General features: G+C 44.6%; 1 protein-coding gene across 31 annotated transcripts in view; it reads left to right on the plus strand.

Moving 5' to 3' along the window:
* Positions 1 to 26,598, plus strand: part of CAMK2G (calcium/calmodulin dependent protein kinase II gamma) — a 159,586-nt gene that overhangs the window by 103,380 nt on the left and 29,608 nt on the right. For 16 of the 31 annotated variants that reach the window (XM_028729051.2, XM_028729050.2, XM_028729058.2 and 13 more), the window contains exons 13-14: positions 13,097 to 13,159; positions 19,622 to 19,662. In XM_028729051.2, coding sequence (XP_028584884.1) covers positions 13,097 to 13,159; positions 19,622 to 19,662 — 104 coding nt within the window. The remainder of the gene's footprint in view (positions 1 to 13,096; positions 13,160 to 19,621; positions 19,663 to 26,598) is intronic. The other 15 variants (XM_028729054.2, XM_077930653.1, XM_028729076.2 and 12 more) reach the window with 1 other exon arrangement.

The raw sequence follows: 26,598 nt of genomic DNA on the forward strand, positions 1-26,598 counted from the left end.
TAGGATAGTGAATCCTAGCCTTTTCTCTCTCTTTTTAAAAAGAGAGTTTTGCTTTCCTTTGGAATTGCAGGTGGCAACCATTTCGTACAGGGGTTCCGTTCCCGGCCCCTGCATGCATCAGTGGAGCACGCATAAGTGCCCCCTGCCCTGTTACATCCTGCCCCCATTACGTCCCAGTTCTGCCCTCTTCTGGGTCCAAAAGGACCCGCGCATTGGCAACCACGCACCAATTGGACGTGCCTAAAATAGTTGCCGCCTGTACTATTTTTGAGGATGACTACGTGCTTTTTTTAAAGTAACTATACAACCTTTAAAAGACATCTGAAGGCAGTCCTATATATGGAATTTTTAATGTTTTATTAAGTTTTTGTACATGCTGGGAGCCACCCAGAGCGGCTGGGGCAACCCAGCTAGATGAGGTGGGGTGCAAATATTATTTTATTATTTCATGTGTACCATTTGGCTACATCGTGCCTTTAGAATACAGAAGCTACAACTGAGGCGGTTGTTGCAGCTTTAATCTTTAGCGTTGCTTGTAATTGAAAAATGCATAATGTTAATAGTTAGCTTCACAGAGCTAATTTCCAACAAATACTTATAGAAAGAGAGAGAAGTCGCAAACTTCCCACCCTACAACTTCTCACTTTGTTTAGGGGTGTGTTTTTTGTGGGGAGATATTTGTGGGAACAAGATCTTCTTAGCTGTGGCAAGAAAAACAGGGTTACCACCTGCTTTTAAATCTTAAACTCATCGTGGGGAACGTTTAATGCTGTGAACCGCCCTGAGATCGGCTGTATGAAGGGCGGTGTACAGATTTAACAAATAATAATAATAAATAATAGTGATAATAATTTCCAGCCTGAGGGCTTTATTCCTGGCGAGCAGCGTGCCAGTGTTGGGTAGGGGCCAGAGGCAAAAGTAGGTGGGGTAAGAAGAGGAAGAAAAAGAAGAAAACAAACATCTCCTCAGCCTCCATCCATGCAAGCAAGAGGCATTATCACAGTTCAATGAGGCATTCTAGCCATTCAAAAGCACTTGAGGGTGTAGGATGAGGGCTGTGCCCTGGGGAGAGGCAGTATGGCTTGAGGAGAAGTCCTGAGGCTCCATATTTGACTCCTGGGCCTGAGGTTCCCCAACCCTGCTGTAGAGCTCTGTATGTAGAAGGCAACACCTGAACTGGGAAATATTGCTGCTTTGAGTTCCTGTGAAAGGGGAATGTCTAAAAAGCTGTGTGTGTGTGTGTGTGTGTGTGTGTGAGAGAGAGAGAGAGAGAGAGAGAGAGAGAGAGAGAGAGAGAGAGAGAGAAAGCTGCCAGTTTAAGTGATTAAACGTCAGAACGATTCAGTTTGGGGCAGGGACAGAGGAAGCTGCCCAAGTACCGTATTTTTTGCTCTATAAGACTCACTTTTTCCCTCCTAAAAAGTAAGGGGAAATGTGTGTGCGTCTTATGGAGCGAATGCAGGCTGCGCAGCTATCCCAGAAGCCAGAACAGCAAGATTCAGAATCCCCCCCCCTTGTTTTCCTCCTCCAAAAACTAGGTGCGTCTTGTGGTCTGGTGCGTCTTATAGAGCGAAAAATACGGTGCTTACTTGGTTAATATGTTCATGATCTTACATCTGTGTGCAGGGAGAATAGGGAGAGGGTTTCAGGTCTAAATTCTTGCCTCCACAGAAGAAAACACATGAACCAAGGGGTGCTTCAGATATTTGAACTTGGGGTCTCCCCCCTAACGCCAACTGGAATATTGTCTTCACCAATTGGAATATTGTCTAGTATGACTCAAGCTGCCTGCATTTGAGGGCTGAGTTTACATTGGTAGGGATACACGTTTTAAAGTGCATTATCCAGTGATTACAATCTTCAAATTATTATGAGCATAGAATGGTAATTGTAAGATTCACTGTTTGCATTGATTGAATGTTTAAGAGGCAGTCCTATAACAAGAGACAGCTAAATATACTCAAGCCCCATTAAACTCAGTGGGGCTTACATCTTCTGACTGCAAACCCACCAAGATGGGGGCTGTGTCACTTACATAGAGTGTTAAACACACAGTTGCTAAGCTAGGTATGGTTGAAGTGCAGGTACAACATTTCATTCTGTCCTGGTTGTTTCAATGGGTCTTAATTATATCTGTTTGGGGATTGTACACATTTCCCCCCTGTTATGCTTTATGCATGAAATATGAGTGGGAAGAATCTTCTCAGCCCAGGGAGACCAAGGGGAAAACCATGCCAAAACTAGTTACTGATCCATCTTTCCATTTGTATAGAACGTTTGGCACAGGGTGTTTTAAAATACTTATTTTCCAAACATGGAATCTTTAACATTTCTGTTTTCCCCCCAAGGTAGGGCCAGAGGACCTTGTGGGAGGGGAAATGACAACTTTCCCCTTTCAGTCTTGATCCAGTTCAGAGCCCCCTCCAGCTGCTTCGCAAGAGAAATTTTCGAGACAGGAGATCCTTCTTCTAACTGCCTTAATTTTCTTTCTCGGGAAGAAGGCGGACAGCTCCATCTAGCGTCTGTATAGAAAAAGGTTCTGCAAATTAATATTCTTTGACCAAGAAGTTCTTATCTCAGGCAACTGACTACTACCTTATTGGGGAAGAAACAAACTGCTGTTGTTAAAGAGACTACAGGGAAGGTTTTTGCTTTAATGTTTTTCTTTTCTTTATGTTTTTCTCGATATATTTTAAGTTCTGTGTCCACATGGGTCAGTGGATTCCTTTGAAGGCCTTTCCTGACACTAGTGAATGAGCACAAGTGTGCATTGTTTCAGGGGAAACTCAGAACTCTTTGTGTTCCAATCTTTTCTTCCATGACATCTACAGCTCCCTTCTTTGACTCATGGTCACTCTCTTGATGAACTAGCAACCAAGCCTTACTCAGTTAATTGCCATGATTCTTTAATTTTATCTCTGCCATGCTGAAAAAGCTGCCAGCCAGAAAGGTTAACATAAATTCCTGGAATGTAAAAGGTCTGGGACACCCAACAGAAACGAATGGGTGCACACACAAAAAGCTTAGATGAAAACTGGTTTATTAACTAGCAGATGGTGCAGCCCATAATCTTCCAGCATTAAAAGAGTGACTGAGCAAGTTCTGGAATCTGCCTGGAAATGGCAAATCTGACTGAACAGATCTGGGAGATCATTAACAACATAGAGAATCATTTGAGAGTTCGGCGTTGCCCTTTATTGACCGTAGGAAAACAATATATAACTTGGATATCAACCACACCAAACTTAGTAATTTTATACAATTTAACTTACGGCAGACCTTTAATGCATGCCACTAAGATTGGCATGCGTCAGTGCCATAGGATCTTCTGTAGGGTGCAGTGCAGTTCTACAGGTAGAATTTCCCCAGGTGGTCTAAGTGACCCTACAGATCTTACAGGGTGAGGTGGTCTTTCATGGTTCATTACGCAATGGGATGAGCTCCCATGGCTCTGTCCGAGCTTCTGCCAACCTGGCAGTTCGAAAGCACACCAGTGCAAGTAGATAAATAGGTACCGCTGCAACAAGAAGGTAAACGGCATTTCCATGCGCTCTGCCACTTCTCATAGTCCTCCGTGTGCCAGAAGTGGTTTAGTCCTGCTGGCCACATGACCCAGAAAGCTGTCTGTGGACAAACGCCGGCTCCCTCGGCCTGAAAGAGAGATGAGCGCTGCAACTCCATAGTCGTCTTTGACTGGACTTAACTGTCCAGGGGTCCTTTACCTCATCGTCATCAGTGCTTTTTTCTGGGGGGACGCATACCTCTAAACATCTGTGAATCTAAGTTTGGCCTCGTTGGGGGGCAGTATTTCAATATGAGTAGGAAAATGAGAGTACCCCTAAACATTTTTTAATCATTATGAGTAACAACATGAAAGATAAAGTGGTCCCCAGTTGTTCAGGGATTTGTATGTTAACAACACGACCTCCATTCAACCTGGCTACAGCATTCTGCATCAAGGGAGACTCCACGTAGGTTATATTACAGTAGTCCAATGCAATACAGCCAGATAGGTGGGGTAGCAGTAACAACAACAACAACGTTGTTGTAGGTGGTGTACCAGCTTAACTTCACCAAACTTCTGACCGTGACCACAGGGCTACCGTAGCTTTCACTCTATAAGACGCACCAGACCACAAGACGCACCTAGTTTTTGGAGGAGGAAAACAAGGAAAAAAATATTCTGAATCTCAGAAGCCAGAAGAGCAAGAGGGATTGCTGCGCAGTGAAAGCAGCAATCCCTCTTGCTGTTCTGGCTTCTGGGATAGCTGCGCAGCCTGCATTCGCTCCATAAGACGCACACACATTTCCCCTTACTTTTTAAGAGGGAAAAAGTGAGTCTTATAGAGCAAAAAATACGGTAATTCACACACCCTCAAAAAATTCAGATTACTCTCACACACCCTGAGGTTAATGCTAAATCATGGGTATGCCCCGCCCTGTGACAGTTTGGAACAGATGCGTGGTTGCCATGGAGCCCATGACGACCCAAGCCAGTCAAGGGAATAAAATGATGGCTACCTTTTGAAGCAACCACAGTCTCCCCCCAAATGCTCGAGAATGATGCTTCATCTAGGGCATTATTGGCAGAGGGGATGGTGAACGTTACCAAGAGCTTTGAGGTTGCAAAACAAAGAATGCTGCTGCTTGCCACCCATTTGCTAAGCCTCCCAATTTACCGACTCCCCTCAGTTTCAGACCCCTTTCTACCCCTCTGTATTTCAAGCTGGAAGTGCGAAAACCGCTCATTCTGGCTTGATCTTGCAACCGTGCTGGTGCTCTAGCTCAAAGGACTGCTATTTGTCATGTTGTAGTCTTGCCTAAAGAGCCTTCATATTGGGTTAACATGGCAACAGAGTTTAAATTGGTATTTCCAGCAGCAAATGCGTTGAGGGTGTTTGTTTTTGGTGTGCTCTGTCTCGTTGGAAGAACCTGCTAGACACCAAAGCAAGCGGATTAGAAGGGCAGCTTTAATTGCAAAGCTGGATATCCTGCAAAGCTTAATTGAATCCTTGACCTGAAGAACTATTGGACTTCGCACAAAGGGAATTGGTTATTTCTAAGTAGGACCTGTACCAAAATCTGCAGTGTCTGGCCATCCTTTAACAGGAGACTCTCCTTTGGTTTAATGTGTGGGTTGGTCAGGCAGGTTGTCCTACTTTTCCACTAGTTACTGGACTATGGATGGCCGAATCAGTCCATTTCCTGTCCGAGTCAGTTCTGCAGTTCCGCACTCCATACGTGGAAGTTTGGCTGACAAGAGACAAAGTCTTTGCAGTCTTGAAGATATGATAGAGAGAAACTAGGGGCGAAAAGATGGCATATTCCTACACAGATATTTGAAATATATATATAAAAAAATTCGTTCTTGCCCCAACAGCTCATCCTTTCGGGCCTTTTTATGCTGCTTTGTGATAGGGTGGACGGTAGTAGTGGATCTTATTTTTTGTTTGTTTCCGTCTGCAACAAAAGCCCAGTATGTAGAAATATCAAACAATGCAGCAGGCTGGACTATTATTATTTATTTGATTTCTATACCACCCTTTATCCAAAGGTCCCAGGGCAGTGTACAACATTGAGAACATAATTTAGGGAGCATAATAAAAAATAATGCAGAGCATAGTAATAAAAGTAGCATAATAACGCAATAACTTTTCTTTCTGGTGCCCTCTATTTTTTTGTTTCGTTTTGCTTGCTGGAAGTATTGGGGGGGGGCGTTGGGGGAACATTCCAAAATGTGGGGTGGGAAGCCTCAGGCTAAGGGGATGAATGTGTCCCTCCAGTGCTATCTGCCTGGCCTTTGAGACTCTCGCTAGGCCGTGACCCTGGTCTACACCCTTCCAGAGCGCTCTGATAATTCCTCTTGCCTGCCTGGAAGGACAATGGAGAGAGGGTACATGAGCTTGTGTAGCAACCAGCCTGCTGCAGAAAGTTAAATTTTTGTATTTGTTGTACCACTCTCTCTCTCTTTTTTAATAACATTTTTATTAGGGTTTTTACATTACAAAATAGAAAAGAAAAATAGTTAAAAACAATCAATCTTTTCATCACATTATTTCTCATTTACTTGTTTCCCGGACCTCCTCATACCTCCCTTTTTTGTATTCCAATTCAATTTATTAGCTCAGCAGTTTCTTTCCCTCTTTATTCTACCCTGGTCTTTAATCTTAAGTTATTATAACCTTGAATTTTTACTTATAAAAAACCATTTTTTCATATTCTTTTATACCATTACAGCTAGAAACCACTTAATTTCAATCCAACATCATTCTAACATTCATTAATTTTGCAATATCTCTGTAGATAGTCTTTAAATTTCTTCCAATCTTCTTCCACCACTCTTCTCCCTGGTCTCGGATTCTGCCAGTCATTTCCGCCAATTCCATGTAGTCCATCACCTTCATCTGCCATTCCAGAGTGGGTATATCTTGTGTCTTCCAATACTTTGCAATAAGTATTCTTGCTGCTGTTGTAGTGTACATAAAGAAAGTTCTATCCTTCTTTAACACCGATTGGCCGACTATGCCCAGGAGAAAGGCCTCTGGTTTCTTCAAGAAGGTATATTTAAATACCTTTTTCAATTCATTATATATCGTTGTACCACTCTCTTGCCTCTCGCCCCACCAATGGCTGGCATGTGACCCTCCACCCTAAATTGTACTCAGGACCTGCTGTGGGATGCAAGTGCTGTTGGGCTGGTTCAGAATACGTGACCATGGTTTGCTGCCAAATTCAAAATATGTGTAAGTGGATGGAATGAGAGGAGTGTGTGTAGAGACCCCTGAGTTTCGTATGGAATGCAGCCCACTGTACGAGGGTAAAAGCTTCCTCCATTGCTCCTTCCTTTTTTGCCTCTGTCCCTGCCCGTCACTGGCATGTGAACCCCCAGAAAACGAGGGAGCACAGCCCTTTTTCAGAAAGCTACAGTCTGAAGTGGCACAGTTCCGCTGTAAATGTCAGGACTGTACCACTTGGTTTCCACTTCATTCTACACTCTCTCTCTGTATGTGTGTGTGTATATATATAGATCAGCACTTAGTTTTTGCAGAACAGAGACAGTGCTGCCATTGAGACACCAAAGGGCTTTCTTGACCCCCTCCAGCAGATGAATACGGAAGGGGCTTGCTTTTAGAATTCGGCTTCTGATTACTGCTTTGATTTGGCTTGCAGCCATATATGTGGATTTAATCAGTCTGGCCAAACTGAGATACTAAAGGAGGAGCTATTTTAACCACCGCACCAAAGGATAAATCTACAGGTTAACTGCTATTTATTTTTTCTTGCCTGTCTCCAGTTGCTATCTCTTGGGTCTCTTGGATTTTGAAATGACAGCTGTTTTTGTCCTGTTTTACCTGTACGACACAGAATCCTGACAAATCCTTATTTCTGTGACTTCATCCATACAAGCTGAAGAAACGATCAAGCATAGCATTCCCTCCCAGCCCCCCATGCTGACTGTAGAGCTTTCTGTTTTTTCATTAAGTGCTCATGTACTCTGGTTATTGGATATCCTAAGTGTGCCTGATATTTCTCAGTGAAAACTGGAGTTTCTACATACGTGTGATGGGATGATAAGCTGCTTGTGTGTAAAATCCAGATCCCTCAGAGTTTGACCAGGTTTTCAAACCTCTGCCTGTGACGGAGCCCCTCCTGCATGGCTGCGTCAATCGCTGGCAGAATCCGAAAGTGGTTGTTTTCGGAAACGCTTCCAACATAAAAGCTCCTTAACGGAAACACGTCTCCTGGCCTCCCTGCGTGACAGTTTCCGGCGAGGAGTGGGTGTCCCTATAGGAGGTCCTGAGACCTCTCCACTGTTTTCGCTGGAACCGTCTCTGAGCCATCCCTCCGACTCACTTTCCCTTGGAGTTACTGCTCGCCCCCTACTGGTTCCCTCTTCAGCTGCAACACCTCTTTCAACCTCATTGAGCCTCTGCACCTCCTGTCCTTCCGATGGCAGTTCCCTGACAATACGTATATTTGAAAGTAATCAAGTAGAATTTGCAGGAACTATGTTTCATTCAGTGCATAAGCTATGATTCTGCTGGGGAGCAGAAAATTTATTTCATTACAATTTATTGCAATTGTTTATTTTATTACAATTCATTGCAATTGTTTACAGTTTATTACAATTCAGGATAGAATTCCTTTACAGAAATAATAAAATATGACAGTGTGTCAGAATCCTTCCCATAGGGCAACTGGTGGTAGACAGCCTGAAATGTGGTACAGTTCAACTGGAGTAGACTGATGTATTACAGTGGTGCCTCGCAAGACGAAAAGAATCCGTTCCGCGATTCTCTTCGTCTAGCGGTTTTTTCGTCTTGCGAAGCAACCCTATTAGCGGATTAGCGCTATTAGCGGCTTAGCGGCTATTAAAGGCTTAGCGGCTTAGCTGCTTAGAAAAAGGGGGGGAAGCGAGAAAAAAATGGCAAGACTCGCAAGACATTTTCGTCTTGCGAAGCAGCCCATAGGGAAATTTGTCTTGCGAAGCAACTCAAAAACGGAAAACCCTTTCGTCTAGCGGGTTTTCCGTCTTGCGAGGCATTCGTCTTGCGGGGCACCACTGTAGTTGCCTGTCCCCCGTCCCCCCAATTATCCTCACAGGGCATTTGGTGGTCAACTGTCTTGTTTTGAGGAGGGTGGGGTGGGGTCTTCACCTGGAGCAAGCTTTGAGGTGTTGGTCTTTGCCCCCATCTCAGTTGGTAGAGCATGAGACTCCTCATCTCAGGTCCATGGGTTCAAGCGCCACGTTGGGCAAAAGATTCCTGCACTGCTGGAGGTTGGACTGGACGACTCTCATGGTCCCTTCCAACTCTACAATTCTGTGATTCATCGGTCTCTCCCTGTTCTGCAAGCCGCAGTGGTTGTACAATACAACTTCCTGAGAATTAAAGTTTTTTCCCCGTTTTGTCTTTTTAAAAAGCAAGTTCCCACCCCTGAATTTAGTTACGTTCGGAGAAAACACAGCTCTGTTTAAAGCATTGGTGACTCTTCTCTAGAAGTAGCCTTTGTGGCTTCAAAGATATTTATGGTCCTTGAACTAGTATTGAAAAGCGTTCCCCAACTTGGTACCCTCCAGATGTTTCGGACTGGGGCTGTGGTGGGAGTTGTAGCCTAAAACATCTGGCTGGCACCAGACTGGCAAAGGATTAGAACCAACAGCTCAGAGTTTAGCACAGTGGGAGGGAGGTGATAACCACCTTTAGATCCTTCATAAAAGTTCAGTACCATAATACAGCTGTTGACCATGGGTACCAGTATTGCTTCCAAGTACTTTCCCTTCATCACATTGTTTTTACCTTTCATTATATGTGCAGCGTGAGGTATGCTACATATGCAAGATGCACGACAGACCATACCTGAAATGGTTTTCTAGAGGTACAGTTGCGAAGTGCGGAGGTTACAAATACGTTTGCAGATGTATGTGTCATACAAATATATTTAATGGAGGCAAGGCTCACGGAGGCTCCCCGCTGAGCATAGTTTCTGGCACCACACCTTGGTTCAATTTACTTTGGTGCTGGATGTTCGTTAATGATAATGCAGGGGAGAGGGAAAAGGTTTCATAAAACCTTGCTTCACTTTTATGATATTCAATGTCACTCAAGTGGACCTAAAAATAGTCTTCTCCCTGGTACAGCCCCCTCATCAACCCCGGCTCAAAAAAAAAAAAATCTAGTCCCCCTCCAGAGCAGATTCTGGGTGTGTTCCAGAAGAGCAAGTCCCATTGCACAAGGGAGAGTCTTATTTGCTCGTGAGTGGACACAGTTGGATGCCACCCATGTTTGTGTGTGTGTGTGCACGCACCCACTCAACAAGTTAATAGTAATAATAATGATATTTATACCCTTCCCATCTGGCTTACAGTATATCTAAAAACATAATAAAAACATCAAATGTTAAAAACCTCCCAGAATAGTAGTAGTAGTAGTAGTAGTAGTAGTAGTAGTAGTAGTAGTAGTAATTTAAGCAAGTATTTTGTGTGAAACCCTTCTCTCTTCCCCCTCCCCTTTCCCCCAATCCCTCTTTTGTATTTCAAACCATGTGTTTTGGTTCTAAACTGTTGGCCACCTATTCACCAGTACTTCTCCCTCTGATCTGAAGCTTTAGCGCTTTTACAGAGCGGAGAATGAAAGAGATCCTAGCCAGCCTGGACATTGCAACGGTGTCACCTCATCATGCAGCCAATGGAATATGGTGGTTATATGGCGGCCAAATCGGAATGAGGGCGCTGCTTCTTGCCCTCACTTGATTAAATAGGCTCAAGGGTCATCTCAGTCACACCTAAAGACTGGCTCAAGATTCAGATGGCCATCTGTCATGGATGCTTTAGCTGAGATGTCTGCATTGCAGGGGATTCAACTAGATGGGGCTTAGGGTCCCTTCCAACTCTATGATTCTGTGATTTCTTGATGCTCCAGTCTTTGAGTAATTAATCTGCAAATGTGAACCACCCGTGAGACTGGACCTATGACACTGAATTTGTGTGTGTGTGTGTGTGTGTGTGTGTGAGAGAGAGAGAGAGAGAGAGAGAGCACGCACTCGAATAAATGCAGGTATAGGTATATAAAATGTTGGGCAAGATAGCGAACGAACTAGTGACTAACTCATTAGTCTTCTGAATATGCAAGGCAGGAGGATTACCGTATTTTTCGCCCTATAGGACGCACCGTCCCATAAGGCGCACCTAGTTTTTTGGGGGGGAAATAAAGAGGGGGATTATTTTTTTTCCTCAGGTGCGGGGCTGGGGCGGGGGAAGCCCGAGCTTCCCCCGACCCCAGCCCCCAAACAGGCAGCTCTCTGCAAGCCGTGGGAGCCCAGTGCTGGCTCCCGCTGCTTGCTGAGAGGTCCGCGAAGCCTGGAGAGCGAGAGGGGTTGGTGCGCACCGACCCCTCTCGCTCTCCAGGCTTCAGCGAAAGCCTGCATTCGCCCCATAGGACACACACACATTTCCCCTTCATTTTTGGAGGGGAAAAGGTGCGTCCTATAGGGCGGAAAATACGGTAGATTTGGGAAGGTGACTAGTCTTAATTTACTGAACCTGCTATCCATTCTCTATATATCTCTTCTTTTTGCAGACTGGTATGGAGTAGCTGAGATCTTGAGATGTGAGCACCAGGTTCCCCATTTCAAATCCCACCTCAGCCACAAACTCACTAGATGCCCTCAGGCACGATTCAATCCTTTGCACTCAAGGAGCTAATACTTCCTGATTTTACATGGCTTTTGTAAGGATCACTGAGATAACATCTGCAAAGTGCCTTGAATACTTGAAATGCATTGTATTAATGCTATAGTCTTCTTCTCAGCGGGTTCCCGAAGAGCTTATCTGCTTAGTTTTCACTTTGGGGAAGAATGAGGTCTCCTATAACTTAACGAGAAGACTGCCGGGGGTTGCCTGCCTCACTTAGAACAGAGCTTTCCAAACTGTGTGTTGCGACACGTTAGTGTGTCGGCTGCAGTGTGTAGGTGTGTTACGCAAATGCACCCCACACTCTTCCTGGGGCTGGAAAGGGGTTAGTTTAACCTCCGGTTTGCTAGTAAAATTTAAATTACTCTGTCACGAAACGATGCGTGTCTAAGAAGTGTGTCACCAACATGAAAAGTTCGGAAAGCTCTGACTTAGAAAATGGTGCTGCTACATCCTCTTCTCCCTCCCCCCCCCCGCCCCATAAGTCCCTGTTCTCAGGCATGTTTTACTATCCTGTCTTGCTTTTAGGTGGACGTTTGCCCTTCCTGAAGATCCACTAAGACACCCAAATACTCCGTTGGTCTCTTTTCTGAGTGGTGGCGTAGAATTGCATACTTTCTTCTTCCGTTTTGTTTGATATCATCCGGGTGGTTTAACCACGTCTTAACTTTGTTTTCTCATTGACCATTTTATTAGGAAGGTGGTTTTAATACTGCATGCTATGTCTTGCAGTGGCTGCACAGATGTGTGGGCTCACAGCCGCTCGGCTCTTTCATGACCCTTTTTGCTCCCGCTGAGCTAAGCTAAGGTTTGGCTTAATGTGTCATCCAAACCCAGGCTCATGGTTAAGCTGTCTCCTCGCTAACCACAAGCTGTAGCCAAGAACAGAACTTGGCTGCAGCTCGTGGTTAGAGCAGAACTTGGCTGCAGCTCGTGGTTAGTGAAAAGAGCTTAACCGCAAGCCTAGTTTCGGACAACACACAAAGCAAAACCTTGGCTTAACTCAGCACATTGGAGCAGTAAAAAGGACTGAGGAGGCTGCAAAGTGTGCAGCCCTAGTAAGTCAGAATTTTCCTTACTCTTTTGTGTGAACCAGGCCTATGAGAAAACTCAGTAAATGTGTATCAGAACTCTTGGAAGAGAAGTATCCAGACCCTCCCAGTGCATTTCAGTTTGGGAGGGGATGCTTAAGAACCTTGAGTGCTGAAGAGACAAACTACCATCTTTCCACTCTGGAGAGCTGTGAGAAATGCTACTCTGGAAAATGTTCCTAATAAACTACAGCTCGCACCATGTCTGTACTTCCCGTGCAAAGGATGTTGATTTCCCTATTACTGAACTTACTATTTTTTTTTTTTACTGAACACATGTTTGGCACACAGTGGCTGAAGATGCTATGGTGTCTATGAACCCAGACGTATTGATTGAGTGTGTGGTTTTTTTGGGGGGAAATTCTCACAATTTGATCTTTCATAATAGAAGATGTTGCAATGACGTTTGGATGCAAGTGTTTAGCACCCTCCCACTCCTCCCCCTTCTCCCCCAAAGCCTTTATTACTGCCTCTTTGATGTTAATGTCCCTCTTCTTTGACTTTGTCACCCCAGAACTCTGTATCTGAGAGCCTGTTTTATAAACACTGTTTACAGCTAAATCCTGCCATTTTCTGAACGCCGTTCCTGACGTCCAACCCTCTGTGCTGGATTCTGTAGTTCTATCTTAATGTTTTAAGGGGAATCAATTACCTCTTTTTTTACCCCCTGTAATAGTGTGTTTCCCTTCTTCGATCCTTTCTTTCTTCCTACTTTTCCTTTCAAAACTAATTTACTTGCACCTTGCTCTCTCGTTGCTGTTGGGCCTTTTTGCTTCATTATGGCTCCTCCCACTGAATGATTGTGTCCAATCAGTTGGCAGGCAGAGCTCCGCCCCTGCTTCGGCCGCCATGAGTGCTGCCGGCCTGGCTGAGCAAGGTATGTGGCATGAGTCGTATATCCTGAGTGCCTGAACCTAGAGTTACCTATCCGCCTACCCTCCACCAAACTCCACAACCAGTTAAAACCAGCATGCCAGTGTTTGTGAACCCAGTGAGAAGCCATCCATGCTTGCTGGCTGAGAAATGGGCATGTACTAAGGTATCCATCTAACCAAGAACCATAACCACATGGATTTTAAGTCTACTAACAAAGTGTGCATGTTGGGTTCTTAACCCAGTCCTGCAATGAATCAGCACATGAGATTTGGAGGCAGGGATTGGTCGGATGTGGGGTTGCCAGTGCCTGCTGTTTGAAGGGGATTTCAGAAGGTGAGTGTATCTTAGAGTGAGGGGACCAAACATGCCAGCAAACTGGCTTGGCAAGGGTGGGTGGCAAGCTTGTTCCTAGCAAAGTGGCCTGTCACGTTACAGGAAGAGGAGATACAGGGTTTGTCTTGCAATTCATCCACACGGTTGGGTATCAAGCAATAGCTTTCAGTAGCTTAGAAAAGTTACATTCTGTAGTTCCAAAGTTGTGGTTCCGAACCATCTGTTTGGAGCACCTGTGGGTTTGAATGCAAAGGGGGAAGCAAATAGGACCAGAAAAAGGGCCTCTTACAGTGGAGGAGATCATCAACATGGATGTTGAACCTGAAGGGGAACTCCCTACACCTCCAGGACTAATGCCATCTGAGGTTTGTGCCCTCTTCCACCAAAATCCCCAACAGCAGAGAGCAGTGTGCAGACACATGTCTTCAGCCAGCTAAGGATTAATGTTCAGCCAAACTTGAGCCCCAAACCCATTACACTGCCTTAGGCTCAGAAGGAATGAATCTGCTGAGCTGAAGCCGAGCCTCCACATAAACAGGGGCAGAAGTGGACCTAAGGACTTTCAGGCAGAAGTGCCAGACTCCCCGGGCTCCCCTTCCCTGCTAGGCTCCATGGAGCCCTCAAAATGCCTGGGACCACATCCCTTGAGCTTCTTGGGACATAGCAGCAGTCTTTCAGAGGCCTCATGCCTGTCAGCTGAGGAACTTGCAGGGTGGGGGGCGGAAGGAAGGGGGAGGGAAGTCATCCTCACTGTGCCCTACTCCCCCACAAGTTCCTCACAGACCCCTATTTGTTCTACTTAATTTGCATGCTTGTTTCTGGGTGCACTATGCGTGTGGTGTTTCATGCAATATATATACATAAAAATACAAATCACATTGCAGAATTTAGACTTCTCGCGATCCAGTGTTCCTGCCACAGAGTTCGGTGGGTAGGGAGTAGGGTTGTGCTTTTTGTGAGTGATTGGTGATAAAGTACTTCAAGAAAGGAACCAGGTCTTTTACCTAGCAAAAGTAACTGCCTAATTTCACTGTATGTTTTAGTCAATGTGCCTTAGGTGGGATGATGCCTAAGATCCCGGAGTGTGCAGGCAAGGAAACGAGAGGAAGTGGGGGACAGCCTCTGTGCCCCATAAAAGGGGCCTTCCCCCTACTTTGCTGTGACACTGGCAAAGTTTATTTCTCCTGCCTCTGTTGTTGGCACTCAGGCTTGCAGACTAACTGGTAATTTCCCATGAATTAAACAAGAGGAGAAGGCAGAGGAATTCATCAGTCCCTCCAGGACTGCTTGGAAAATGTTTTGTCATTATATACCAAGTTATTTCTGCAACCATGAAGGATTCCCATTTTCTCTCTCTGCCCATTAGTTTTAAACCAGGATGATCAGCCCGCCGGATAATATATACGTTGTCCTTTGGGGAAGGGAAACTATTCCCAAAATTGATACCAGCAGAGAACTTCAGGCATCATTAAAGATACTATTAATTTTTTTAAAAGAATGAAACCCCTATCAGACTCTCTTAGATGAGACAGATTTAGGGACCATAAAGATTAGAAATGTGGGACTCTTGCTTTCATTGCGGCTACAGACTTTTTCACATACATGCTTTCGTGACGTCAAGTTTAGCAGAGTCTGCAAACTCTGGGTCACTCAACCCTGTGCTAAAATTGTGAGTAAGCATTTTAATATATATATTTTTTAATGTTAAAATGGTTTTTCAAAGCAGAACCTGACCTAACATCACATGGGGAAGGGTTGAGAGGGGTCAAGAGTGGATGGCAATGTGTCCCATGTCTGGGAATCTGCAGAGCATGGATGCAAAAACATTTCTTTACCCGAAAGGGACCTCCCAGGCAGTTTTCCTGGGGTCGTCCCTGCTGCCGTCTTGTGCTGAGTTGTGTATTGTGCCCTGTGCTTTTGGTTTTTTTTTGGAGTCATCTTACACCATGTCTTGTGCCTGTGTGTGGTGCTTCATCTGCGGGAATCCTACCTCCACATTTCCAGTGTGTCGGCTGACACCTGCAGGCCACAGCTCTCAGCAAACATACATCTTTGTCTTGTCTTGTCTTGTCTGCTTGGGTTGTCTGCTCTTGTCACCGTGTTGTAAATTAATTTATAAAAGTCTCCCCCCAACCAATCTTCTATTGCATGAGCTGCTTTAAATGAGTAGCAAATTTTTCTCTTCCTGCAGCACTGGATTTTTTTTTCTGGGGCTGTGTGGGTGAAGCATGTGAACTGTGGAACATTCCTTAGGGTCAGGATGTGAGCAGATTTCCACAACTGTGTTCAAGCTAGCATTACCAGGCTTCCTGGCTTTCCTTTGCATCTCTTCGCAGTGCACAGTAGTTGCATAGAAAGTTTATTCCCACTGCTTCTCCTACCCAGCTATTTTTCTAGCCCCACTATAAACGCAGACTACTTATTTCCGTAATGCACATGTTAAGAGTTTCGGGGTGAGTGGGGAATTAACTAAATGCATTTTGCAGCCTGTTCACAATCTGTGATGGTCTATGACATTTGCTGCTCTTCCTATTCCCCCCCCCCCGCCCCCATCCTTCTCCAAGCACTTGTGGGCATAGTTTTTTTCCAGGCATTGAGGAATTTGTGATACCTATCACCTTAAGGTAGCTCCAAGTGCTCTAGAACCATGCAAATACTTCCTTGCTTTCTGTGTGGTGGTGGTGGGGTTATAATTTCTGACAGGGCCAAAAGGAAGCTGCGAGACAGGTAAGGAAGTGCCCTTTCTTGGTTTGTGATTTCCATTGTTTAAAGTGGGCCGTACATTAGGGTTATGCAGAACAAAGCCGTAAGTTCTGTGTAACTACGCAGCTTGCTTACTCTTTCACTCTTCTTATTTCTTAAACCTTTGTCCTGCATTTCCCCCAGGGATGGAAGCAAATTTCAATCAGAAGCACTGTGTTTTCCTGTTACCTCTCCCTTGGTTCCCACCCCCTCCTCCATATTGTCTTCTGTTCCAGACCAAACTAGAACTCACACATCAGATTTTTGTGGCCTAACTTGATGTCTGTCCACTTTGGGTGTGCCATGTGGTGTACAGTTTCTCTTTTTGCTTTTAACTCTCCTCTTGTTGAGACCTGTTTCGTATGTTCTGCTGGTGGCGTGATAGAACCTGAAACCCACTTCTGCATAACCAAGGCACCATGCTGTTTGTTGTTGCAAAGCCAGTGTAAGCAACGCATCCCGTGGGCAGAGCAGCTTGTGTGAAAAGTTCTCACGTCAAAGTGGTTTTCCATGGCAGCTATGCTATCCATATTGCAAACGACACAGGCTGTAGTTGAGTAACCACCACCCCACCTCTTTAGCCTGGAAAGACTACTCAGAGAGGAATTTTCTCTCGTGTTTGTCTCTGTATTCAGTACAACTGACCACGTAAGGTGCTGCCTTTCCCCCCAATATGATAACTTCACAGGTGGGGAGAAATCGATATGAAATTTCTGACTCTTTCAGAAATGTGCTTGAGCACTTTGTCATCCAGCACGCAGCAGAGTGGTTGTGCGCTGCAGTTATAAACTGTAAAAAATAAATTCCAAGCATGAAGCATCAGTTTCATACAGTGGAGTCAGGACTAATTACACAAGGGTAAAAAATTGATTTCAGTCCGTGCAGTAGGCCTCATTAGATTCATATAGGTGATGTCTCCTTCACACTGCCTCCGCTGTTAACTAAGACAGTGAACAGAGTTCCCTCTGTTCATTTGTAGCCCTGAATTTAACATGAAATGTAGAGGAGTTCTTGGAGAAACTTGAGATAGTATGCCTTTGGGGCAAGTAAAACTTCCAAGTGTCTATGAATGCAGTTTATGAGGGTGGTGGTAGCTGGGTCTTTTATTTTTATTTTTTTACTTGTGTATAGAAAGTCAGAAGCTTTTTGTTTCTACATTTTTTTTACTCATGTAAATAGGGAAGCAAAAACACCTCCATTTTTTTTTTTTTGTTCGTTTGTTTTCAAGGTGGGCACAAAGTTTCAGAGGAATTTCAACTTCCATACAAACCTGCCCATATACAGGATAATCTGGGATTCCAAATTCAACGAGCAGGAAATCTTAACCCTTCTGATTGGTCAGATTTCCTTAGCCTAATATGTGGGTTGCATAATATTTCTGTTCAAGTCTTGGGTTTAAAACCTCCTTAGGCACGCAATAACTGTGTTGAGTGCAGTTCTGGGCCAAATTACCATGAGTTACATTTGTTTTATGCAAAACGTGGGCTTTAGGGTGTGCAATGAGTTCCTCTAACAGAAACCCTGCCACTGCCACTACTCAGTGGGCTCTGCAAAGTCTATTTCGTACCTGTTTACAGCCCCAATATGTTCTACCTTGCCACTACATGATCCCAACCAGTTGCATAATGAACACAACGATGTCCCAGTGCTGTATAGCAAATCAGATTTGGCTATGTGATGACATTCACTGGGGATGAATTCCTTCCATAGCCCTTGCTAAAGAGAAAGGAGAGAAGAGGGAACACGCGGCTAAGGCAACCAGGTTATATTTCCCTAACTTGCTGTACTAGAATCCTAGATTTGGGCGAGACCTCAAAGGCAACCCAATCCATTCCACTGCTGATGCAGGAATTTTCTGCTGCAGCACTCCTGATAGGTGACCATCTAGCTTCTATATAGAAATAGTTTTACAAGGAGGGACAAGGAAATATTCATGAAGCCCAACCTATTTTGAAACGTGTAGGAGATGCCTGAGAACCCAGAACTTGGCTCTCTTGGGATTTTAAAGCAGAAACTTAACTATGCTTTCATGGTGATCGCAAGGGCTAATATTTTCACACTTTTAGAAATAAAGCGAATGTTCTCTGCCTGCCATTCTCTGCATTTGATAAGACTTTGATCTGTGCTGCAGTCCCGGCCACGGAAATTTCACATCATGCTTTCGCCTTGACCCTATTCTTGTACCTTCATGTGGATGTGACCTAAGCAGTTTTTAAGAGGCATTAGCATAAATTTGCAACTCATTTGTCCTACCGTGTCCCTAGAACCCTTCACCAACTGCAGTGTACAGTTTGTGGGGCAGTTCCTTTACGCCAATAGGCACCTGTTGAGTGAATTTGTTGGCCACGAAGTTGCAAGCAAATGCCGCTTTGCTGTTGTAAATGGATATGCTGAGTTGTTGTCCTTGGGCATGTGTAGGTGGTCTCATGTGTGCATTGGGGGTCACCCTGTATCCCTCTGCTACACATGCATCCGCAGTACATGTATACTTGTGTGTGACGTGTTTGTGTGTCTGCAAGCTAGTTGTTCGTTCAGACAAAGGTGACATGGCCTTGCCTTTCTGAAGGCGAAACAGGTAGCCTGAATCTTGCTTATAGTCGTCTCCCTTGCGTTCCCCTGCTTGGCAGCTGCCAGCGCTGCCTTGCTTCTGTTCCCCCTTCCCCACCGCGGAACGTGAGCCATCTTTTCCTGGTTCTTATTCCACATGGATTCCCACTGGTAGATTGGATTGGTCAAAGCACTTGGAATTCCCTGGCGTTGACCACGCCCATCGACTATCACTTTTTAATAGGTAATATCTATGCACGAGCCACTTCACAGGCAAAATTTCCTGCATGGAAATCATACGTGTATTTCGCCATGTGTACATGCAGCAGGAACTTGCAGCTGGTCAAGACAACTTTTGAATTCATTGCACACAACAAAACTACATGTGAGATTTGCACTTTTAATTTAAAAAAAAAAAGTGCTGATGACTTCCGTGGAGAAAGTTTGCCTTGTGTGAAGCAGCCTTAACAACTGTATTCAAGGGGTAACGTTCAGCTTTTGGAATTTAATAGATCCCCCCCCCTTTTTTTTTATTGTCACTGTTAACTTTGAATATTGAAGGGATGGGGCAAGCAATGAGAGTGAAAGATTTGAAACCAAACCTCAAGAGCTCTCAAGGCCTGTTTTACTAAGCAGTGTCTTTGGTGTGAATACTAGGCAGGTTGCATAATTTGTTGTTTTGAACAAGCAGGAGCCTGAGATGGATATGGCTTGGCCTTTAAAGCCATCCTAATTAGCAAGGAAAACTTTCTGCTAACACTCCCATAAGACTGAGTTGAAGGGCAAGGGAACAGGCGTTCACAAAATGAAGCTTACTTGTGTCTCTTATTTCTCTCTGCAGCTGCCAAAAGCTTACTGAACAAGAAGTCTGATGGAGTAAAGGTAGGTTTTGGATTTTAGCCCACCCTCTTCCTTTCCAGTTGGTTGGACTAGAATTGCTGTTCTTGACCAAAGGCCCACAATCATTCCTGCACCAGAAAACAACTGTGCTTCTCCTCCTATGACTGTCTTCACCACTTTCTCACCTCAGTTCTGCTGTTTACTGTGCCATTGATCTTTCTTTCTCTCCTAAGCCAGGGTTGTGTAAAAGATAGACTGGGATCTGGTGGCAGAACCCTGGGTGATTTTGCAAGGGTTTCTGACTCCCGACTGTTTAAATATAGCAACACAAAATGAGTTCCAACCCAAAATAGGGGACTGAGAAGAAACAAGCTAAATAGAGGGTATGTGTGAAAGTACTGTAACAGGTTATTTCCTGTTACTGACAATAAATTCCTAGGCTCAGAATATGCTCAGAGGCACCCTCGTTCTTTAATTCTACCTGCTATGTCTTTTGCTTTGGTTGGTGGATCTTTGGGTTCAGAATAATAATAATAATAATAATAATAATAATAATAATAATAATAATAATAATAATAATAATAATAACAACAACAACTGCTCTACAGCTTCTGGAATTGATGTATGAGTGAGTTTATGTTTAAATATATAAATTAAAGTGGTATCAAAGATTTCAAATGCTATGAATTCACCGTGTCTCATTGTGGAGCTTAAAAAGAAGATGACGGTGATGTTGACATATTGGAAAATAAGAATCCATAAAATGAGATTGGTAAAGCGTTAGGACCCAGTACGCAATCCAGTTTCTGTAGTTGATCAGGGTTTTGTTGAGAATGCATATACATTTTATTTATTAATTACTTTTATAAGAAATATTTATAAGCCACCAATTCATAAGGAAAATGTCAAAGTGGTTCGCAACAACTGTACATAAAACCATACCATAAAAACCGTACAAAAAAAGTTAAAATCAGATTACTGTTGTGGAAATGTGTATTCCTATTTGTCTGCATAAGCCTAATGGGATAGGAAAGTTTTCAGCAGGTGTGTCGAAGTTGAAACAGGAGAAGCCCGCTGAATTCTACTAGCAGAGTATTCCACAGGACAGGGCTGACTCTAAAGGCTTGGTTCCTTGTTGTCAAATAATCCTTGCCAACTCAGAGAACAACCAGCAACATCGCTGGCAGATGATCCTAGTGATCAAGCTGGAATGTAAGGGGTCAGGCAGTCCCTGAGCTACCCAGGATCTAATCTGTTCAGGGCTTCATAAATTAATACAAGATTTCATATTTTTCTCTACAACGAAGGACGAGAAGAATTCCTCCTGCATGTTTGTTTTTAATTAAGGCTTCTGTTATTTTTGAAGCAGCTGTTAGATTTTCTGAACCTTGCACTCATCAGATCAGTGGTCAGCACAAAAGAGGAGCCAACCAAATAGGGAAATTAGCTTTACAGAACCATCTTCCTTTTGGGGGGCGTAGGGAAGTGAAGTTCCATTTTCTTTGGGGATAGATGTCTCCCATTGCCCTGAACCTCTGACCCCAAAGCTCCTTGCATGTGTGTGAAGAAGTCCGCCCTAACTATACATGTTTTGCACATGTTTCCCAATTTTGACTCTATCCTGCTACCGCTAAATAGGCAGCGTTTTCTTCATTTCATCCCCACAGCTCATATGTAAGATACAGGAGTGTTGCTCCTGTTCCATACAAAATGATACCCCTGTGATGTTCTAATGAATTCTTGACTATTGATTATTCTCTCCGTTTGCTTTTCCTGTGAGTATTTGTGTTGGCTGCAAGGAATTGTGGTTGTGCTTATCTCACAACAAGTGCAGCAAATGAACAGCTTTCATTGGGATAATTAGTTTTTCTGTGGAATTTACCGTCCTGAATGCTGTTTCCAAATTAATTTCAGCCTTTTCCCCCTATAATCTCTGCTGGTAGTTTTAGCTCCTGCTGGGGAAAGAGGCAGGGAGATAGAATAGGATAAAGCTCCATAGTAATGAGGAGATAATTTAATGGTGTGTGATGTACTGTTCTAGGGAGGAAACTAGATGTTCACGGGCGTGATTTCTCTTAGAATTCCATTAATTTTCCTTTGTCTGTGGATTTCTTTGTTGTTCAGCTAGGACTCTGGGTTATGTGCTATCAATCTGGGCATAGGAGCTGTCCAAAATAACGTATCGCTTAGAAGCTACTGCCATATCTTGGAAACCCAGGAACTGAACACAACAGATAACTTACTAACAGGGTCTGTTCCACATGTTGCTAATCCTGTTCTTGTGAATAATTTTATCCCATTAACTTATTTATCCTGGCTTGTTGCAATACTTCAGATGAACTAGGGAGAAACGTGTGTGCTTTTGGCAAATTCTTTTTAGCTCTTGTAGAAATTTACCGTATTTTTCGCCCTATAGGGCGCACTGGCCCATAGGACGCACCTCGTTTTTTGGGGGGGAAATGAATAAAAAAAATTTATCCCACCCCCCCCCAGCTGGCGGGGCTGGGGCGGGGGAAGCCCGGAACTCCCCCAGGCGCGCAAGGCTTGCGGACACCTGCCCGAAGCACGGGGCGCCCTCCAGAGGCTGCAGGCTGCTGCCCGCAAGCCTTGCGAGCCCGCGGGAACTCCCCCCGGGCGCGCAAGGCTTGCGGATAGCTTCCTGAAGCCTGGAGAGCGAGAGGGGTCGGTGCTCACTGACCCCCTCGCTCTCCAGGCTTCAGCAAAAGCCTGCATTCGCCCCATAGGACGCACACACATTTCCTCTTCATTTTTGGAGGGGGAAAAGTGTGTCCTATAGGGCAAAAAATACGGTGCTCTTCATCCTGTATAGTTTCAGAGAAAGCAAAGTAGCTAGTGTTACTCACAATCTATTATTTCTGCTTTCTTCCATAAGTCTATACTGGGCAGCTTAAAAAGTAACTTACCATGGAAGCCAACACTGGTTGAGCAAGGGATGAGAAAACCTGCCTCGGATGCGCTGGAGATGACAACCTAGAAATTCGAGTTTTAAAATGTCATATTGGAAAGGATGTGTGAGCTGGTGTTGCACAGCAGCTCAGAGACTGGTCCATGAATCAATATGATATCAATCTGAATTGATGCATCCACTATGAACACATCACATGACTTTAGTCAAGCTACTTTCAGCTTCAGGATAATGCCAATTAATTCAACGTGGTTGATGTAAGGATTGTAACAGGAGAATTTGTACGAAGCACTCTGAACATCTGAAAGCAACATATAAAACTATTATTGCATGTTTATAAACATTGTGCAATATATAGAAATGTGTTATCGTTGCTTTTAATAATAATCAAAGAAGGGGAAAACAGTTAATTCGCCCTATTTGAGGACAAAGAGGAAAAAGCAGTGGTTTTCTCTCAAGTGCAGATAGGACACACTGGCAGATGGGATGGCTTCTCTTCCAGGGTCGAAATTCATGACATCATACAGAAGGAGGGGGCTCCTGCTTGCCCCGACCAGCCTCGCCTCAGTGACAGAAGTCAAGATGTGCAGAGCTCGCATGTGGGTGGCGCTGTGGTCTAAATCACTGAGCCTCTTGGGCAGGTGTCAGCAACCTTTTTCAGCCGTGGGCTGGTTCACCGTCCCTCAGACCATGTGGTGGGCTGGACTATATTTTGAAAAAAATAATAATGAACAAATTCCTATGCCCCCACAAATAACCCAGAGGTGCATTTTAAATAAAAGCACAAATTCTACTAATGTAAAAACATGCTGATTCCCAGGCCGTCTGGGGGCCGGATTGAGAAGGTGATTGGGCTGCATCCGGCCCCTGGGCCTTAGGTTGCCTACCCCTGCTCTTGGGCTTGCCAATCAGAAGATTGGCGGTTCGAATGCCCGCGATGGGGTGAGCTCCTGTTGCTCTGTCCCAGCTCCTGCCAACCTGGCAGTTTGAAAGCACGCCAGTGCAAGTAGATCAATAGGTACTGCTGCAGCGGGAAGGTAAACGGCGTTGCCGTGCACTCTGGTTTTCGTCACAGTTTCCCGTTGCGCCAGAGGTGGTTTAGTCATGCTGGCCACATGACCCGGAAAGCTGTCAGTGGACAAACGCCAGCTCCCTCGGCCTGAAAGAGAGATGAGCTCCGCAACCCCATAGTTGCCTTTGACTGGACTTAACCGTCCAGGGGTCCTTTACCTTTTTTTTACCTTTTTAGGGTGTTCAGGTGCGTGCACATGAACCATCCCACAGAATGCGCAGAGGAAGAATTTTGTTGCTTAAATTCCTTCACTTTCCGGTGGAATGTGGGCAGCCTGCCTCACTCTTAGTTGGTTTGGAGTCGTGCACCCATGCAAGAGACCCGTTGACTCGTTGGGTATTACCTCTGTTCTATATTGTGGTGTTTTGCTTCAAACTGTTATGGTTGGCAGCCTTCTCAGATATATAGTTGGTTACTGTCAGGGAACTGCCATCAGTGCCGGAGGGAGAGAGCAAAATCCAGAGGGATTCCAGAGAGCGTCCCGGGAGTGGGAGAGGCAGCCCATCTTCTGGGGAAGAGAATCAGCGTAGCACCAGTGGAAAAGGGGGGCAGATGGGGGAAGCGGCGAGGCGGTCCCATGACTCCTTGCCGGGGACCAGCGGGGAGAGTAGAGGTCCTCCGCTGCCTACGCCCTCCTTGCGCAGAAGGCTTTCACGCAGAGAGAGTAGGAGGAGACTAGGCATCAAAGAGCTTCTTTGCTGGAAGATGTTTAAGAAACGCCCACTGACGGATTCTGCCAGCGATTGAGACAGCCACGGGAGAGTGGCTGTCCGGACAGAAAAGGTTCACTCAGGCAACCCAGCCAGGTGTTTGCACCGGCTTACACACGAGCAACCCCTAGAACCACTACAGTTACTTTTCTTGAAATTGTGTTCTGCATGGAAGGGTCTTCTTCTGGCACTGCTATAGCATGGCTGAGGCAAGCAGGAATCAACTCTTCCTGGACGATGTCATCAGTTTTTATCCTGCCTGCTCCTAGGCGGAGCCACCCCAATCGTCAGACTAACCTCCTTCCACTAGGAAGAATTAGAATTTACAGGTAAGTGACAAAAGCCCACTTTTTCATTTATACGAAAGCCAGTTTAGGGTAAATAATCCCTTGACTATAAGAGCAGTTCAGCCAATGAGACGTGATTGCTAGGGATGTATAGGAATCTCCTTCCTCAACAGAACATGATTTTCTGTGCTTCCTAAGTAATGGTAGTTCAGTCATGGTGGTGTTTTATTTCATTTGTATCCCATCCTCTCTGTAAGCTGGGCAATGTGTAGTGTTTTATTCTTGAAACTAGCCCATGAAGTAGGTTCAGTTGATAGGTGGTAACTGGGCCTAAGAGGAGCTTTGTGCGTGACTCGGAAAATGAAGCCAGGGTTTCCCTACCATCCTGTCCACTATGTCATCCCTGAACTGCTGTGGTCAGTTCTGGACGTCCAGAAGGATGTGAATAAGCTGAAAAGGAATCAGAGGAGGGTGAACAAATCAATCGAGGAGATGCTTAGTAAGAACATTATTGGGTTTTTTATGTTTTACAAGACTACAGAAGATAAAACGAGTAGTGGTCTTAAATCTCTGCATCAAGGGAGGGGATTAGCTTAGATGTTAGGGAGAAAGCAGCTCTGCAATGACTTTCTGAGGCCTTTTCAAATAAAAGCTAAGGCTAAGGGGATCATTTCGATATGGGAGATCTGTGTTGAGTCAGGGGGTTAAGTCAGGAAACACTTGGGTCTAGAACCCCTATATTTGTTAAGGAGAAACAGATGAAAGTAAGGGTTTGCATTATTTACAATTTTTTTACTGAAATCATTGTAGTCTACCAGTAGTCTACCATTGTAGTCTACCAGTGTGTCTTCAAAGTTACAAAGAAAGCAAATGCAGGATGCTTAAACAGTGAAGGTGTAATAAATAAATAATAATAATATACTAATAATTGTTGTGATGGAGCAGGATCCTGATAAACCTTCCAACTTGATGATGGAATGGCGCTGTCAAAACGTTTGCACACAAGCTTCTCTGAGGGAAGGGGAGATTGCCTGTCTACGATTAAACCTCACAAAGGCCCAAGTGCCAGAAGGAAGCCTGTGTGGCAAGCTGAGGCCAGGAGGAGGTCCCAGGAAATAGGGAAGCTAAGAGACAGGGAACCCAGTCAAGTTTACTGAAGTAAGTGTGCACTGAACTGAGAAAGAGGAAGTCAGAAAATGGGTGGAGGAGAAGGATATGAGGCAATGTCAACTCCTGACTTGAACTAGCTAGGCAGTTCCCAAAACCCACACTCAAAATCTCTTAAACTGCCATTATTAAGTGTAAAGCATCTAAAGTGTTTGTGGTGCTGTGCAGAGATGAAAAAGCAAAACAAAACTCTAACCACAGACTTGAATCCAATAGGCTTCATGCAAAAGGAAAAAGTGACGGGGTGGGAAGAAGAAAATGATAAAATTCAGACACTAATTCTTCACAAAGTTGCATAAATTGTTCATGATCGGGTGGAGTGGCCTCTAAGAGAGACTTTTCTGTGGGATGAGGAACAAAGTGCCGTTGGTCCCTGCCAATCCACTGGAGCGGGTGCTGCTGTCTCCCCTTCCTTCTCCCCTTGTTCCGTGATTATTTGTGCTAGTGTAATGGGTTTGTCACACTGAAGCTATTTGCTCTGCTTTTCCTTAACTGCCCGTGATAAGGCATGCCTGAGAAAACCTACTACGGCATGCCTTGAGAAACTCCGCTTTAAAAGGGCTCGTAGGTTTGAACTCTTGCATGGCTTTGTATTCTACCTTGACAATACACTTGCAGTTCTGAGAAGAAGTTTCATGTCACAAAGATGTTCTCAGTGTCCTCGGGTAGGGTTGGGCAATACCTGGTTTTCAACATCGCAATACATCACCAGCTAAACATCGTGATATACTGATATATCATGATGTCTGAAATAAGGAGCTATGTAGAGGAATTGGCTGGCTTCACGGTTTTTCTCGCATCGTGATTTTTGCGTCA

The sequence above is a fragment of the Podarcis muralis genome, chromosome 6 (assembly GCF_964188315.1).
Source record: "Podarcis muralis chromosome 6, rPodMur119.hap1.1, whole genome shotgun sequence".
In the NCBI taxonomy this organism is placed as follows: domain Eukaryota; kingdom Metazoa; phylum Chordata; class Lepidosauria; order Squamata; family Lacertidae; genus Podarcis; species Podarcis muralis.